Source organism: Nesoenas mayeri (genome assembly GCF_963082525.1).
Source record: "Nesoenas mayeri genome assembly, chromosome: 2".
In the NCBI taxonomy this organism is placed as follows: domain Eukaryota; kingdom Metazoa; phylum Chordata; class Aves; order Columbiformes; family Columbidae; genus Nesoenas; species Nesoenas mayeri.
In genome coordinates, this window is record NC_137543.1 from 158,073,768 (window position 1) to 158,090,780 (window position 17,013).

The following is a 17,013-nucleotide window of genomic DNA, read 5'->3' on the forward strand; positions in this document are numbered from 1 at the left end:
TATACTTTTAAGGTACCATAAACTGTAAAAATCCCAAACCCTCCATGCTTTATGTTGCAGCTTAGCTTGCAATTGTGAACATTGCTATGTGAATACAGTGATACAACATACACACCTGTGCATACGCACACAGACACACAAGCATCTGGACCTCAAGGACACTTATGTGCGAAGTTTCAACAAACTTTTGCTTTGTACTGTGAAAGGAAAACCTGAGAAATTTAAAGATTGTGACCCTCTGTCAGATGTAGCAGAAAGGTATAGATATCTTTAAAAGGAAAAAAAACTCCTCCAGAATTAAACACATTTACATGCTATTATACTCATTTATGCTACTCAGTATTTGCAGACCTGTTAATACTAAGAAACCCATCTGCTATATTTATGTTTCACTTTTCAAGTGTACTCTGCTTGTAGGTTTAATTCAACGCTGAGAAAAGAAAATGACTTCAAAGAAAAACCAGATATTAACCATGCTACCCACATTGATCCACAGGTCATTTCAGTAGAACTGTTCCTCAAAAACGATACAAAACATCTCCTACAAGCATTAACCAAAAATTTTAGACTTCTTTTTTTGTTACCTAGGTGTCCATTTGGACAGCGGGGTTTGATCATAGAGTTTTCTGACCCCTCACCCTTCAGCTCCCCAAGGAGATGGTCAATGTGTAAGACTTGATGGTGCGCAGACACATAAACACTGAAAGTATTTCCACCATGAAGCAGGAGAAATTAACGTTTATCAGTCAATTTGTGCCCATCTCCTGACAGAGACTCCTTCCTCAGGGATTTTTTTAGGACAGTCCTTCTTTAAGGACAGCTTTGCTTCAAAACTTTCTTCCCCTCGACCAAGAGATTGGGGATCTCTCCTGGCAGCTGGATCCAAACAGCGGCTTTGATCCAGTGCCTGCTGAGCTCCACGGGTCTCAGCCTGACTCAGAGGATGCTGGATCAAGGCTGAAGGGTCTGGAAAATATTAACTACCTACAGTGCATGGAGCCAAGAGAAAAAGCTGTTAGAAAGGGGAGAGGAGGAGAAGAAGAAAAAGAAAAGTGTGCCCGTGAAGATTTTTCTTCTGCATTTTACACCAATACTCTGAACCACACAGAATTTTTCAGCCTTTATTACTGAGTGCTCTGGGGAATATTAAAATCTGCAATGTCATACCAAAGAAAAGGCAAATAACTAATTCTTCTGCCTGAATACATAGAATTACATATATTCTCTCTTTCTCTGGTGTCTTGTCATATCAGCCTCCGCCTCACTCCGTTTTTAAGAGAACTACCTGGTCCTCAACTCTTGCTGCACAAATCAAACAAAGCCATTGACTATTTTTGCGCACTGAGAAAATTCCGTCATAGTTAGAGGACCTAAGATTTGTTCTGTGACATTCCCATGATTCAGCTGAAAATAAAAACACAGGCTCCTGTGTGGGAAAGGGTTTAATTGTTCTGGTTAGAAGATTTAATCTAGACAAGCACGAAGAATACCAAGGGAATGCCTCTTGTTGGAGACAGAATTTTGCTCTTAGATATGCACGTGTAACTTCTTCTGAAGTTAACAACATATCAAAGGCAGGATTAGGCCATAGGACATTTGCATCATGAGCCATGGATCCAGAGCAAGGGAGGGAACAAAAGCCATCTCAATAAGCTGCAACCAGCAAATATTTAGTTGCCTACCTGCTCCATTTCCGTAAAGGTGCTTTGCTCCTCATCTTCCTCCTCAATATCCGACTCTCCGACAGCAATAGGAACGCAAATTGAAAGGTCAGGATTGGTCATAAAATCATCGTTGTCTGTAATTCCTAGGTGTTTCTCCCCATTTTTAGTCATCCCATCCTCAGCGTGGTTCTCTTTGTGATTCTCCATGTCTTTGCCAAGCTCAGCAGTTGTGTGACTGTTCATGCAATTGTTAAGGGCACCCGTGTTCTGGGCAGCAAGCTTCATCATTGCCTTCTTTTCAGCCGTCGTCTTGGGGTGCCGGAGAACATTGCAGCAAAAATTCCATGTCGTGCGTTTCACATACTGAAGACCCCTGTTGATCCGAGCAAAAGCAAGCTGCAGGTTGTTCATCTCCCCATCCTCATCTGGTGCTGAGAGGTTGTCAGCACTGAAAGAGCTTAGCAGCAAGGCCAGGAACAGGTTGAGCACCTGCAATGAATAAAGTTAAAAGGAAATCAATGACCCATAATAATAAAGGGCAAATCTTTGGTCTTCGAAGCAGAAGGGTCTGAGTCTCATCTGTGCCACTGTACCACCAGTATTTGTGGAACTACCTCTAATAACAGGTGGTTTCAGTAGGAAGAGGAGGTCTACAGACATTTCTGAACACATTAATTTCAGGTGCAGAAGTATAGCATAGGCAATAACACACTCTGACATTCCCTTTCCACCTCCAACCTCCCACAATATGAAAAAGGCAAAGCTTAGAAACAGAACATGTGATAAAATTTTCATTGGAAGTTACATAGTATAAGTATTCTCATAAGTGGTGGTATTATGATTTTCTTAATTGCCAGTATTCCATCTTGGAGAAAATCACTAACTGCAACGTTAATTGACATCCACAAAGGTACTGCTTAAATGTAGAAAAAGACGGTAGGAAGAATGTTTCTGGGACCTTTTTGTTTTTCACTCAGTGTAAATATTATATTTATATTTCATAGCATATAATAAGTAGGGATCTGGACAAGCTCGAGAAGTGGGCCCATGCAAACCTCATGAGGTTCAACGAGGCCAAGTGCAAGGTCCTGCACGTGGGTTGGGGCAAACTCTGGTATCAATAAAGGCTGGGGATGAAGGGACTGAGAGCAGCCCTGTGGAGAAGGACTTGGGGGTTCTGGGGAATGAAAGACTGGACATGAGCTGGCAACTTCAGAACTGTCTAACTTTATTGGCAAGACTAGACACAGCTACACATTTGGGTGACATATTTGATGATTTAAATCTCCTCCCAAAGGTGACTCAAACCCATATTAACTAAAATATATTTACTGAAAATGAACAAGGGCCAAATTGACTGGTATCAGTCTGGTATCAAACTCATCTTCTGCCTGTTCAAGGTAGGTGGGTGCCAGCTCTGTGATCTCCTGATACTACTAGAAATACTTGTTAGTCCCCGGCTTCTGTCTTTCTGATAGTATTTTAAATGGATACAGTCTGTTAGACCAAAATAAATGGTATATGTACTGCACCTTACCAAAGAGCCACAAGCTTCTGCTATCATCCCCCCACCCTGTTCCTCCTTATTTCAAATATTCAAAATATATGAGATGGAACTTTGAAAACCAGTCTGCTCTTAATCACTCTTGTGACACTGCATTTGAAGTGTCTTGTCAGTGCTGTTTAGTAAAGTACTCTTTGCAATCACCATGATTATAAATGAAAGCAGTTGGTAGCACAGCAGATGCCCGTGTCCATTATGAACTACTGAATTACCTATTGCTGCACTGAGCACCACCCTGCTCTAAAGTAAAGTGAGATTAAAGCTAATTGTTTCTTAGATGGTCCATCATACTGGAGTGTCACTGACAGCTTGTGTGGGTCTCCTCTTGATCATTGTGGTGGTCTGGGTTGAACCAATCTTTCATAGCCCACTCAGAGGTATTGTACGTGGTGTTGTGCGATAGGTAGTTGAAAACCAGAGTACTGGATATACTGCCAAGCAGTTGGGAGCCCATCAGTGAAGGAGTTGCTGGTAGAATCAGTTTAGCCATTTCCAACCAAGTTTGATAGAAGGATGTGGCCTCAGAGATAACCACACTGCTACAAGTGTCCTGAAAATCAGAACATGCGTATGGAAGGGACACTGCCCAGGTCACCAGTACAGACAGAGATTGCACTAAGCCACAGTGTGTGTCTCCTTCCCAGTGGCAACCTAGGGACATGGGAAGCAGCTGGAAGAAGGGAGATGAAAATAAATCCAGAATAAATACCTTGTGAACTTTATAAGTTCAATTCAGTTACCTTAACAAAGGTGCCTATTGTTGTCTGAGGTATCTGAGGCATCTGCACCAGACCTACAGGAGATATGTGTCCTCCTATCATCCAACCATGGCACAACAGGTATTTCAGCAGGCCACAGACTGGCAGTGCTCAGGGAACTCAGTGACGTTTCAAGGATGGTACCTGCCTCCAGACTCGAACACCAAAGCCTGAGGGTCTAATGAGGAATTTAAGCCCTATTTCAATTAAAAGAAATTAATCATGTAGACAGTGGAGCCTGACCAAATACAGGTGGCCATGTTCGAGCTGCATGCAGCTGCCAAAATGTAGTTATCAAGTGCCCACCAACCTGAGCATGTCCAAGTCATCCTGAGGAAACTGGCCCACACAACATAGTATTATGGGAGGTCAGTGTCTACTGGGAGACCAGGATGGACACCTTATATTATCCCCGGTGGTGCTAAACAAAACTGAGTCAACCCCTAGACCTCTGCAGACTGTAGCGGTACCTCAGGCATCTTCTCCATTCATTAATACCTCCATGTGGACACCCAAATTTTGTTATCAGAAGCTGAATTTCATCCTGTATTTCATTAATTCTGCCATCCACAGAATAACTTCTTCGCAATTTCTTGGTTTAATTTTCCGTATTTATTTTGGATGTCAAACTACAGTTACATAAGTCTATCTAGATACACCTGCAGGTGTATATAATGGGTAGTAACATTCTTAGTGTTGTTATTTACCATGGATTATTAAAGCAATGTTGTTTGCTTCCCAGAAATGCAGCTGACATTTTGCACAAAAAGCTATTTGCACTTCATGCTTTTAGCCAAAAATAAATCTCAAATATCATTCCCTCCTTCCTTTGTGAGCAGGTAACCTCAGAGGTGTGTTGTTGGGCATTCAAATAAAGAGAACTGCGGTATAAGCACTTTTTGTTTACTTATTCTCCCCCATTTCACTGTACACTGCATTTTCCAGAAAAATATATGCTCAACCCATGACACACCACATTTCCTGTAAAAGGTTACTAATAATATCCAGTCGTTCTGGTTGCTAAAGCAATGCTTTCAGTTTAAATAAAAGCAAACTAAAGACTAATTCTGTTTTCAAAAGCAATGGTAAATTTGTATGTCTATATGGATCCCCTTAAAAAGGAATCCACTTTCCAGTGATACCGAGCAGTCAGTCTCTGAAAGCAAATCACTTTTTTGGTGCTTGAGGTTAGGAATCAAATGACAGAGACACTGAAAGAAACCCCAGCTCCTTCAGCATAATGATGTTAAGCATTTACCCTAATGACAGTACAGCATGCTTTGATGGGCTTCCTCACTTTTTCTTGCCTTTCCAAAGCTGGTGACACTGGTTATGCAGTTATAAGGCACAAAGGATCAGATTCACCCAGCCTAATGTCAGGTGCCCCACTGAGGTGCTTAAGCTGGACGACCTTTCGTAGGATGTCTGTAGATGATAGAGATAGTCTGGCATTCCAGGAGGTGCTGAAGAGCTGAACCATCTCTGGTGGTGCCTATTGAAGACTACGTCAGCTTGGGTTTAGTATCTTGCAGCTAGATTAAAATCAGGGCAGTTAACGATGCAGACCAGATACCTAACACAGAACTGTAAAATCATAGAAAATTTCAAGTTGGAAGGATCACTGAGCACAACTCCCTGTCCCTTGCAGGACTACCTAAAACTACATCATATCATATCATATCATATCATATCATATCATATTATCAGAGAATCACAGAATGTCCTGAGTTGGAAGGGACCCACAAGGATCATCAATTTCAACTCCTGTCCCTGCACAGGACAAGCCCACAGTTCACACCATGTGTCTGAGGATGTTGTCCAGTCTCTTCTTTAACACTGTCGGGCTTGGGGCCATCACATTTCCCTGGGGAGCCTGTTCCAGTGTCCAGCACCCTCTGGGAGAAGAACCTTTTCCTAAAGTCCAATCTAAACCTCCTCTGGCACATTTTTCTGCCATTCCCTCAGGTTCTATTGTTGGAAGACTAAGAGCATCATTCATGGCTTGTCAAACACAACCAGGTGTCCAGAAAGTCCTTCTTGGTGTCAGTCTGGTACTCCGTGCCCCAGGCCAGTGGTGGCCAATCTTTATAACCAGGTAGCCTTCACCAGGTGAGATTTGATCACGGATGCTTCAGCCCCACCCTGAGCAGAACTGCAGCACACAGGTAGCAAGCCTGGCATTGCACAAAGCCCTGCACCAATTCTGTGGTCACAGCAGGTAAGGAGCACAGAGGCATAAAGTTGTGAAGCTAATTCCTATCTCCCCAGCCATGGGGAGAAAGCAGGCTGCTGGAAGGACCACTCCTCCCCAAAGAGCCCTAGGCAGGGGCTGCTGGTGGAGGCTGGGACCCACCAGTACTGCCGTGGTGGTTTGCCTTCTCAACTCCTCAGCTCCATCACCTCCTTTTGTTTTGGTCATCACAGTAGAATATTGGACAGTGTAATTTCAGATGACACCTTCTGATCAATACCTCTTTGAAAATACCTGTCTACAAACTCTGTTGCTGAAGTTAAAATACTTTTGAGTGGTGACTTTTTAAGTCACCATCCCTGGAAGTGTTTAAAAGATGTGTAGATGAGATTCTTAGGGACATGGTTTTGTTCTAGAGTTAGGCAAGTTGGACTTGATGATCTTGAGGTTCTCTTCTAACTAAAATGATTCTATGATTCTACCTTAAAACCACGCAACTACTCCTTAATTTCCTTTTCATTCTCCTATTTACCTTGATTTGACAAAAATGGAAGGATATACACATTTATGTGTTTTAACCTTTCACCTGTTATTCAGTCAAACAGTGTCCAGCCCCTGCGATCCTTCTACACTCCTGTGAATTGCTTCAGCGATGCATTTGCTGCTCTAAATATGAGCTGAAAATCCACTGGAAAGTCCAAGGCCATTTCTGAGCAGACGGAAAATAATTCTGTATTTCATTTAGCTAGGAGCGAGCATGAAGTTGCACCTGCCCAAGTTCAATGGCAGGGTTAAGTGGTCTCCAAAGGGAGGTCACAGATTGAAGGGGATCACTTTTTCAGGCAGGAGGTTCAGAAAGCAGAGCAGTACAGGAGCTGTTCTCATGAGCTTGTAAACCCACAGGACCCTTTGAACATCTGAAGACACTCAGACTGCAGATGTGTTTTGTCACCTCCACTGCAGGAGATGGGAGGATAGGAAGGATAGGAAGGACAGCTGAGGGCACATATGAGGGACCCGCATCACCTGAGGATGCTTCCCTGTGGATGAGGAATCTCCTAGGAGTCAGCTCAGCAGGTTTTTCTATAACAACAGGGACCAGAGCAGAAAACATGCCCTGTTGCTGAATTCTGTCATGCAAAAAAGCAAGCAGTTAAAACATATTGTATCCCTGTGGCAGCAAATTGTCACTTCTGTCACTCAGCTGCATAGAAAAGCCCAGGCAGAGCAGCATGGTGAGGTACTTGCCAGAATCATCAAGGACTCAAATCTAATACTGTTTGGTTTTTTTTTTTTTGGTGGATAAAACAAGGCCCGTACACCTCAACCTATTCAAACCCACTTCTCTGGCAGTTCTTGTTAGACACAGGACCAATAAGAAGCTCTTCAGGTATCTCCGACCAGCAGAGGAAACTGATTTTCTTCCTTACTATTTGTTTTACGATGGCAGTGGACATCTGCACTGTTCTTTGCCCAGCACAGATGGGAAAGATGCAGTTTTCTCTTTGAAGACCTTGATGACTTCTAGCAAGCATAATACAATAATACCAACTATTTTATTTTGTTTACTGTAGCAAAATCCACGAAGCTGCAAGGAAAAACTGCTCATAAAGGGGCTTTCACTGCATCAAGGAAGTGCGAGATTTAAGTTTAAGCCAGAGACCTACAATAAGAGATCATCTAGTACATCTCTCTGATACTGGAGAATTATTTCCTTCCTTGGAAATATATTTTCCAATCCTTTGTACATTTTCATCCCAGGGCAAAATTTACCAAGAGAGAGTACTCCTGCAAAAAGCAATTTACGTGATAGTTTTTTTTTCTGTATTCCCTTTTTCTATTATTCCAGCTATTTGTGCTTGGTTAAGAAGCTTATATCCTCCCAGCCCAGTTTCTCTTGATCCTGTAGTCAATCTCATAATCCCATTCTCATGATATCTTAGTTTGTCGCTGTCAAAATGATCATGATACCACAAGGATGGAGTGTGGTCCTCATGGCCAGGGGCAGGTGGGAGAGAACACAGGTTGGAGCAGGACTGATCTCCTTCATGTATCTTGCCCAATATCAATTAGCAAAATACATGGAAATGGGGATATGGATCTACTGTCCTGCAGCCAGACACATCCTCAAGTGGATCGTGTTTGATCCTACAAGGCAGGCTAGAAGCTGTAGATGAGAGGTTTGTGAGGCACCATAATACCAGTTTGTTCCAACAGGTATTTTTATCTACTCCATGTTAATCTGCTTGCTGAAATAACTGGTTTATCTTTGTAAATATAAATAACAGTATAAATAAATATAATAATTAATAGAAACAATACACCAAATTCAGCTTATTTCCTACGTAAGATCTCTAAACTACCTAATGATGGTAATGAGAGCGGATGTTCTCCACAGGAAACAAAAATGGAAGTAATGTGGTAGGAATAATTCTCTCATATTCAAATACAAAAATGGCTATAAATTCAGTGATTCCATGTAAATTATTTCAATTTTCACTAAGAAAGAAAAGAACAAGGCCCGATTTTTTCCCCCTGTCCTCATAGCTACCACATGTATTTCCCCTGCCCATGCAGAACAGCGCTCACAGAGATTGAGCTTGAAAAGCTGAGCCTTGGGGCACAGCTGACACTCACACTCCCTTTAGGGCAGACAAAGGCATCCAGGGTTTCCTTTACAGACAGGCCTGATCCATGAGCTTGAGCTCAACATGTCCCATCCTAAAAATGATGGTTGCACCAGGTGAGATGAAACTAAGGAGTAAAAATGCCTTTTCTTGCCATTGACTGTAAAGAATATGTGGTATTTACCATAAGGCCAGGAGTACTGCTGACTGTTCTCCACTGCTGGCATTGACATTCCTTTTCCCAGCAGTTTCAGTGGTCTCTTGTGCAGCCCGTGGTGTTGAACCAGCACCAGGCAGAGAAGTGATAAAATCATAGAATCATTTTGGTTGGAAAAGACCCTTAAGATCACTGAGTCCAACAATAACCTAAATTTAGCACTAAACCATGTCCCTAAGAGTCTCATCTATGTGTCTTTTAAACCCCTCCAGGGATGGTGACTCCACCAGTTCCCTGGGCAGCCTGTTCCAATGCCTGACAACCCTTTCAGTGAATAAATGTTTCCTAATGTCCAATCTAAACCCTCCCTGATGCTGGATGGCAGCTGTGCTCACCCATGCTTGATGGTGTGTGCATGGGTGGGGGGGACGGTCACCCTATTTTTCGCTTCAAAGGGGTATGTATAATTAACGGGACAGATTACTTGGTGCTGTTCTCAACACTTCACATAGGAGTACATCTCCTTGAGTAATGGGAGAGTAGATTAAGCCAATTAATTACACTTCAGAGCACCTTTTTGTCACATAGGAGTTTTTTGAGGTCACTTTAAGCTGCCATTCATCCCTCCCTTCTTTCAGTGAAGCTATAAAGCTGGACTAGCACCGGGGTATGTCAGACTTGACATGGGTACATCCTTTTGAGAGGGGAAGGCAGGCAAAGGGCATCACATCAACATTGCTCTTGTTGCCAGTCTGACACACTGGACCACACAATGAAAATGCCTCTTCAGAGAGGAACGTCGAACTGAGACGGGAGTCTGATGCTTCACCAGCTCCTGTCTTGCAAGGACCAGTCGCCAGCCTCTGCCTCTCCTCACCCCCAGCTTCTACAGCACCCCAAAAGCAGGCAGAATGAGGGGACTTATGTCATTGTCACTGTGAAACACAACCCATGACACTTCTCACCATAACCTGGTGGATCCCTCACATTGCCCAGTCTTTTTCATTGTTTTAACCACCTCTGTTCATATATACATGTACACAAACCATACCACTCCAAGAGCTGGTCAAGAACTACTGAACTGAATTTAGATTTTTTTAGATTATGACTTTCAGTGTTTTTTGAACGTAAGTCCCTTAAAAGTATCAGAAGATGAGTCTCTGGAAACCAAGTGCTTCCTGACCAGAAAGTCTTAGTCTCAAAGTCCTATATGAGAGAAGGGTGAGATGGCGAAGGGAGGCAGATAAATTCTTTCCACTACTGAAGCCACACCATAAAGCCAAACATGTTCCTGCATGTTTTCTTCAGACATCAAAACAACACTAATTCACCAGCATAGTAAGAGCTTCATCAAAACTGCTGTGGACTTCTCCAACTACTGTCTGGACAGACATAATGTGGTATCAGTCAAGTCCAGTTGTGAACTTCTGCCAGTAAGACACAATGTTAAAGGCTCAACATACCCCAAAAGCACCAGAGAAACTATGGAAAGTTTATTGATTACAAGCCAAGAGACAATTACTTTTGTGCTGAGTCAACAAAAGTGTTTAGCTGTCATGGTGATGAGGGTGTCAAGACAACTGGAGAGCAAGACAGACTGTACAGGCTTGGACTGACTGTAAACACTTGAGAGTCTTCCAGTAAGGAGTTAGAAACACCTGTATTATCCCTGGAATATTTTCACTACTCGAATGCAAACAACACCTCATCAGCTGCTCTACTCATTATTATACAATGACTAGACACAAGAAAAAAATACACTAATTTTGGAAGTTTAAGCTCTGTGGTGTTTACCTAGAGACCAAATCAACCCTAACCCTGCATGGCTGGGCTCACAGGAATAAAACTGTGTGGTCAAGGCAGAGCAGGATCCCTGGAATCATCCCTTTAAAACTCAGATTCTACATGTTCCCTGAGACAGGGACACCTGGCCATGACCAAAGACTACATTTAGTTTTGAGCTCAGCCATCTATTGGTCATCATGTCCCTTGGGCCACCAAGACTGAAGATTAAGAGGTAATTCCCATTCACACATGGCAGGAAACATCTGGGGAAAGGTAAAGGCCACAGAGAAATGAAAGGATACAAAACCACAGAAAGAAAACCAGTGATAATGGCTATAGTAATGAATGACTTTCCTGCATTGAATTTATTACACCAAAGCAAAATCAGTATGAGAGTAGGCCTGGAGACAAGAAAATTAAATCAGAGAGTCAAGAAATATTAATATTAGTTTTTCTTCTTCTTTTTTTTTTTTCTTTAATGAGTAGGGGAATACTATTTCCTTTAAAATGTTACTTTCTAAGCCATTTCCTAGGTTTGCTATTACAACTCGGGCTTCATCACAGAATCACACTTTCATATTAAGTGAAATGTGAAAAAGACTCCTATTCAGTGAAAATTTGGGGTGTGTGTTTTGCAGGTGCAGATCCCTGGGAGGGCAGGACAGGGTGACAGACCTTTCTGCCAGCCGGGAGGGCCTCTTCAGGAAAGCTGCAAAATAGATTTCTGCTCGTAATTTTGCACACTACGGAATTTGCGTTCATAGCAGATAGCTGGGCTCGCACCTTTCATATACCTCTGCTGGAGCGCACAAGTGACCTAAGAGCAGGACAACTACCTTTCGTTAGAGAAACAGGGCAGAGGTTTACCAGCAGTGCTCCTGGTTACACATCCAAAACAAGAGCCGCTCTGTATTTGCAAGACTGACACACATGTCTCATTGCTGTCCTAAAAAGTGACCCATTTCCAACGCCACAATCGGCTCCTGGCTCCCATGGAGCCCCCACTCAGCATCCCGTCCCCTTTGGTCTCTGGCTTAGCTGTGGCTATTTCTGCAGGTTTCTTAGTTCCCAAAGTCTCAGGAGATATCCTTGTTCTTTTGCAAGGAAGGGAAGGAGGTGGATGTCCTCTCATCCTGTAGTGTGTGTCTACAGGTAGAGTTGGTTCTGAGCCGTGTTTTGCAGAGAAGCATCACTAAAATCAGAAGAAAAGCACTTCATGGAGGACTGGCTACCAGCATCCTTCAAGTCAAGTCTGTGCTCACCCGCATGATCAATGCAAACTCTTCTTTCCAGGCATGATGACCTCATCTTTGACTACTTTCTTGTATCAGGAAATACAAAAGGTATTTTGCTGATGTGGAAATTTGAAAATTATTTTATTTATTAATTATATTCTGTGTGCCTGGCTGCAATCTCATGAACTGGAGTTGTTTTAAATCTTCTGTAATGGCAGATGGACATAAAATTGGGGAAACAGAGGAGAAAGCTGCTGGTATAAGTTGTCTGTAAGAGCATTTTTAGGAGTTCATGCTTACTGCCAGTCTGCTAGAGAGGAGAAAGGAATCGAGAGCTAGGCAGCTAGACCATTTTACCATCTAAAAATTATATCTGCAGTAGTAAACAAAGACAAGCCAAGACCTGTTCTCCCTCCCTAGGGGCAAGCAGCTGACCTCCCTTAGCCCACTCCTCCCACAGGCAGGTTTGTTTGTGGCTTCTGTCCCCAGACAGGGCTGTCCCCTGAATGCTCAGGCACCGGCTGTGACAGGGTGGCCCGGGGAATGTGCAAACCAAGAACAAGGAGGGATGCTCAGAATGTCTGAGTTCATGCCCTGGCCAGTTCATAGGTACAACCACCTGCCTGTGTTTTCAAGCAGAGAGACATCGGCAGGCATTTTGCGCTGGCTGAAACTACCAGAAATTGGATGGCATGACACCGTTGATTAGAGGAGAGGAGAAGGGACATGGAAGTCCTTCTGGAAGAAACACCCAGAGGGGAAGGGGAACAAACTGAGAGTAGAACTGCTTGAAAAATGTCCATCCTCAAAGACAAATATAAGTGCCTATTTTCATCCCCATGAAAATTCAGCACAGAAAACATCAACGTTATTAACAGTACCATTGAGTCCAAACCCTCATATCAATTAGCATGTATTCATTCCCCCACAAAATATGACCGTGACCCACAGAAGGCAGAGCTTCTGTACAAAAAGTGGCTTGATCAAAAAATAAAACTACTTTTGCATTGAAATAATTACAAGAGTTTCAAAAGGCTTTGGGATAGAGACTTGGATTTTGCTTGTGTATTGGGAAGGGTGACATGAAGATACACCATGAGATGGAGATCGGAAAAGATGTCATAGAAGGCAAAAAGCCAAAGCAATGTTGAAAGAGGAGGAGATTTGCTCAAGGCATAAGAGTAGGAAGACTACAGCAGAGATATGCGGCAATGTCAAAGAGGGGATTACTATAATCAAGGCCAGAACTAACCAAAAAGAAAGAAAATACAGTTTAGGCAGAAGAAAAGTAAAGGAAGGGCAGATCTGGGTCGTATTCAATGAGAACTAATTTAAACAAGAGTCTGGCTAGGGAAGATCCAAACAAAACCCAGACAACTCGCACAGCAACATTAATGAAAAGAGACACATTTAGTTGTACCTACCTTTGCACACTCTTGTCCATTTAAATTTGACTCAATGTCTTCTAGATTTTTAATATCTACCTAGCTATTAGCAAGAACTCAACAACTGACAAAACCCCATTACACTATTGACCAAGGACAGGTGTAGTACAAAAGGTGGGCAGTATTTTCCCCTGCTGATGTCTACTACATTAGAAGGGCTGCAGGTTTTATTTTGAAAACTCAAGTACTCTTCAGTCCTCAGACTATGACCAAATCTCAACAAACAATATGCTAGTATCATCTTCACAAATAAAAATTATATATGTACATATAGATATATATAGTGGATTCTATTAAAAATATTTCATCTTGTCAGCAGTTCATATAATGGAGTCAATGCTTAAGCAATATTTTTAGAGAAAAATCTCTGACTTGGAAACACAATTAGAACAAAAGGCATAAGGATGGTTTCCAAGGGGCAGGTTGATTGAACTAATATATTAGCATTCCTCTTGCTCCGTATTTCTAAATCATCTCACACCCATGAAAGTCAATGGGAGATAGTTTGATATTCCCTGATATACGTACCTACAGAAGACCACTAGCATTATGATCAGATTCTGTTCCTCTCTGATACACTCCAGTGACTCATTTATAGATCAAAAAGCAATACTTTTAATTCTACTGATGCAAATCTGCACCAAATGCCAAAATCTGTCACAGCTCACCAATGAATCTCATTTGGATTATTGTTTTCAGGAATTCTTTACTTCACAGATTTAAAAAGAGCCTTAGTCCAGTTTTTGTTTTCAGCCCCCTTTGAGCTGCATCAGAAACCACTGCTCCTCTTCTGTACGCCATGTTTTATTAGGGTTTTGGCTATTTGTATTTAAAAATATTTACCCCTCTGTGGATGGATGTTGTAGGGAAAAATTGGCAGTTTTGAGAATATATTCAACATGGACACCATATAGTACCTTGAAACAGGAACCGAACACACTTGTCCCTTAATACAAGATGTGTGCTCATATTTAGTCACCAAGTGCCAAGATTCGACTCTTCAGAAGAAAGAACTGAGCCTGTGGCAGGATACAGAAACTCATAAATCTGGAGTGACAGAAGGAAGCAGATTACTTTTTCGGAGTACATTTTGAATGCAGTTTCTCCTCCCATCTTGTCTTTAACTCATATGAGGATGAAAGATTTCCATCTCTGCTAGGAGTCATCAGAGGCAACTGGACTGATTGACAGTTGGTGTCAGGATTTATCTTTTTGATTCATCACATGGTTCTATCTCTGTCTGGTGAACCTTCTGTGATTGTTGAGGATGTTTAATACTTAAGTAGATACAGCCAGATTTTTGGTCAAAAGCACCAGCTACCTGAGTGCTCTGCTTCCCAGACACTGCTCAAGCAAGGGTGGATAATGGGAAATACAAATAGCAAAAATTGCTTCGAGACACATGGACTATGCAGGTAGCTGGCAGGAAAAATATGGAGAAGCTGTGAAATGTGCTGGGGTCTAGCTACTTTCCTCTGAGGTTTGAATTCTCCAGTATCACACTAAATGTATCTGCTGCCAGCTGTAAGCATACATCAGGAGAAGCAAAAAAGATGGTAACTTGTTGACAGTTGTTTTGATTCTATTTTGCTTGTGTCCCCAAATGTGCTTATTCATGTATTCTGGGCTGCTCTTCTGCAAAGCTGCACGTGACTCGAGAAAGAGAATTCGTCTCCCTTATGTAAGTTCCCAAAGTTGACGAGACAGACTCAAATGACACTTCCACTTCTCGCTAATGATCCCTTGGGCTCTCTGGCTACTTTCAGACCCTCTTAACTCTCCAGCCCCTATCTCCAGTATTCTCCCAGCTCTCATTACGGCTCCTGCAGCTTTCTGATGAGTCCCGCTCCTCGGCGCACTCTGCTCGTCGCGTTGCAGATTTTGTGTGTCCTGACGATGACTGTTACTGACATGCCTATTCTCGCCTGTTTGTCACAGTGGCATTCGCAGCTGATGTAACCAAAATACAAGCGCACATTTCCAGAATGCTGGGAACTGCTGAAAGAGCAGATAAGGCAAGCAAAGGCATCCAGGACACAAACTTGGAGGGACGGAGAGAGCAGAGGGAAGGTAGCACTCATTCAAAACTTAAGACAACCTGAACTTCTCATTTAATCTCCTGTGGATGCACATTTCCTTGAAAAACACCGTTCTGTATAAAACCCAGCTTTATACAGTTGTATCTTATTCCCTCTTCCTTCCAATGTGTGAGAAGTGGAACTGGTGGGCCCCAAGGAGTGTACCTGCTTGGTGGTAGAAGTATAAAGCTTGAGGACATAGACCTTTACTCTGGTTTGAAAAATTAGAAAAACCCTAAAACCCAGAATGTTTTAACTGGTGTTTGTAATACCTTCTCCCCAAACTTGCTTTAATTTCCAGCAAGCAGATCTAACCTAATATTTGCAATTAGGAGGCACACCATATTTTAAAATAACCGTTCATTTATATTAATCACTAGATACAATACAAATACTACATTTCCCTCCAAGGAGATTAACCTTTATTCACAAAGTGGATGTCTTCAGTGGCCTCAATGAATAAGAGTATGTTTGGCATTAAAAGAACAAATAGTTACTTAATTCAGGGCAGCAAGTCTCATTACGACTCTTGAGTTGTACATTTCTCTAGGGATAGACAAAAACAACTAGGAAAATGGGACTGGTAGTTCTAGATTTGTACGTAACTTGAAAATAAGGAGATAGCTGGAAAAGTGCTATCATGGCATCAGTGTTCCATTTTCATTTAATGAATGAGGCCTCATTCCTTTGGGGTAAAGCAAGACTTAATCACCCTGTAAAAAGTTTCATGGGCTTGAAACGCCCTGGTGTAATGATTAATGTCTTTTAGAATGGTCAGTCTTGATGTTGCTTCCCTCAGTGACAGTCCCTTCATGTTAGGCAGAAATACAAGTCTCATCTGAAGACCTCCTTTTACCATCATAATATGCTTTGGCCATCTGAGCTCTCTAAATGTGAAATTGTAATCCACTTTTACCTAGGCCTGTTATATGTCTAGGTATTTTGCTATTACTTGTGATTTTACCACAAGGGACAGTGATAGTCCTCTATATCACTTTCATTTAAACAAAGAGAAAACCTGACACATCACCATAAGCCTCTTTCAAGCCTGGTTGTGATCTGCTGAGAAATTTGCAGTGATGGAGATGCATCAGTATTGGGTGAGACAGGATTTCATGGCTGCTTCTACACTAATAAATTAAATGTGCCCAGGAACATTTTTCTGGCACTGGGGACAAATGTAAAAAGATCATCTTGCTCCATATTATTAAACTTCTTTGTACCCTGCACTGACCACAAACTTTCAGCCGGGATGGTTCCTTGCCTGCGAAACTCCTGTACAGTTGGCCAGCTGATGGATTCCCACAGGGTGGGCTACCAGTTCTCCTACATAGGTGGCCATATGCACTCTGTTATGTTCCTCGATTAGAGGTCATGGTGCTCATGTAGTAGCACTCGGTAATTAACTCTAGGAAATGGTTTTATGTAAAAACCAAGTCCCCATGCTGAAGACCACACAATGCAAATAGCAGCCCCATCTTGCATGTTTATACACTATACATCACAGCT

General features: G+C 42.2%; 1 protein-coding gene across 1 annotated transcript in view; it reads right to left on the minus strand.

Annotated features, from left to right (window-relative positions):
- SCN5A (sodium voltage-gated channel alpha subunit 5) overlaps nucleotides 1-17,013 on the minus strand; it is a gene marked incomplete at both ends in the record, with an annotated part of 172,786 nt that overhangs the window by 68,183 nt on the left and 87,590 nt on the right. The window contains one exon of the mRNA XM_080338593.1: nucleotides 1,683-2,153. Within this exon, the coding sequence (XP_080194719.1) occupies nucleotides 1,683-2,153 (471 nt within the window). The remainder of the gene's footprint in view (nucleotides 1-1,682; nucleotides 2,154-17,013) is intronic.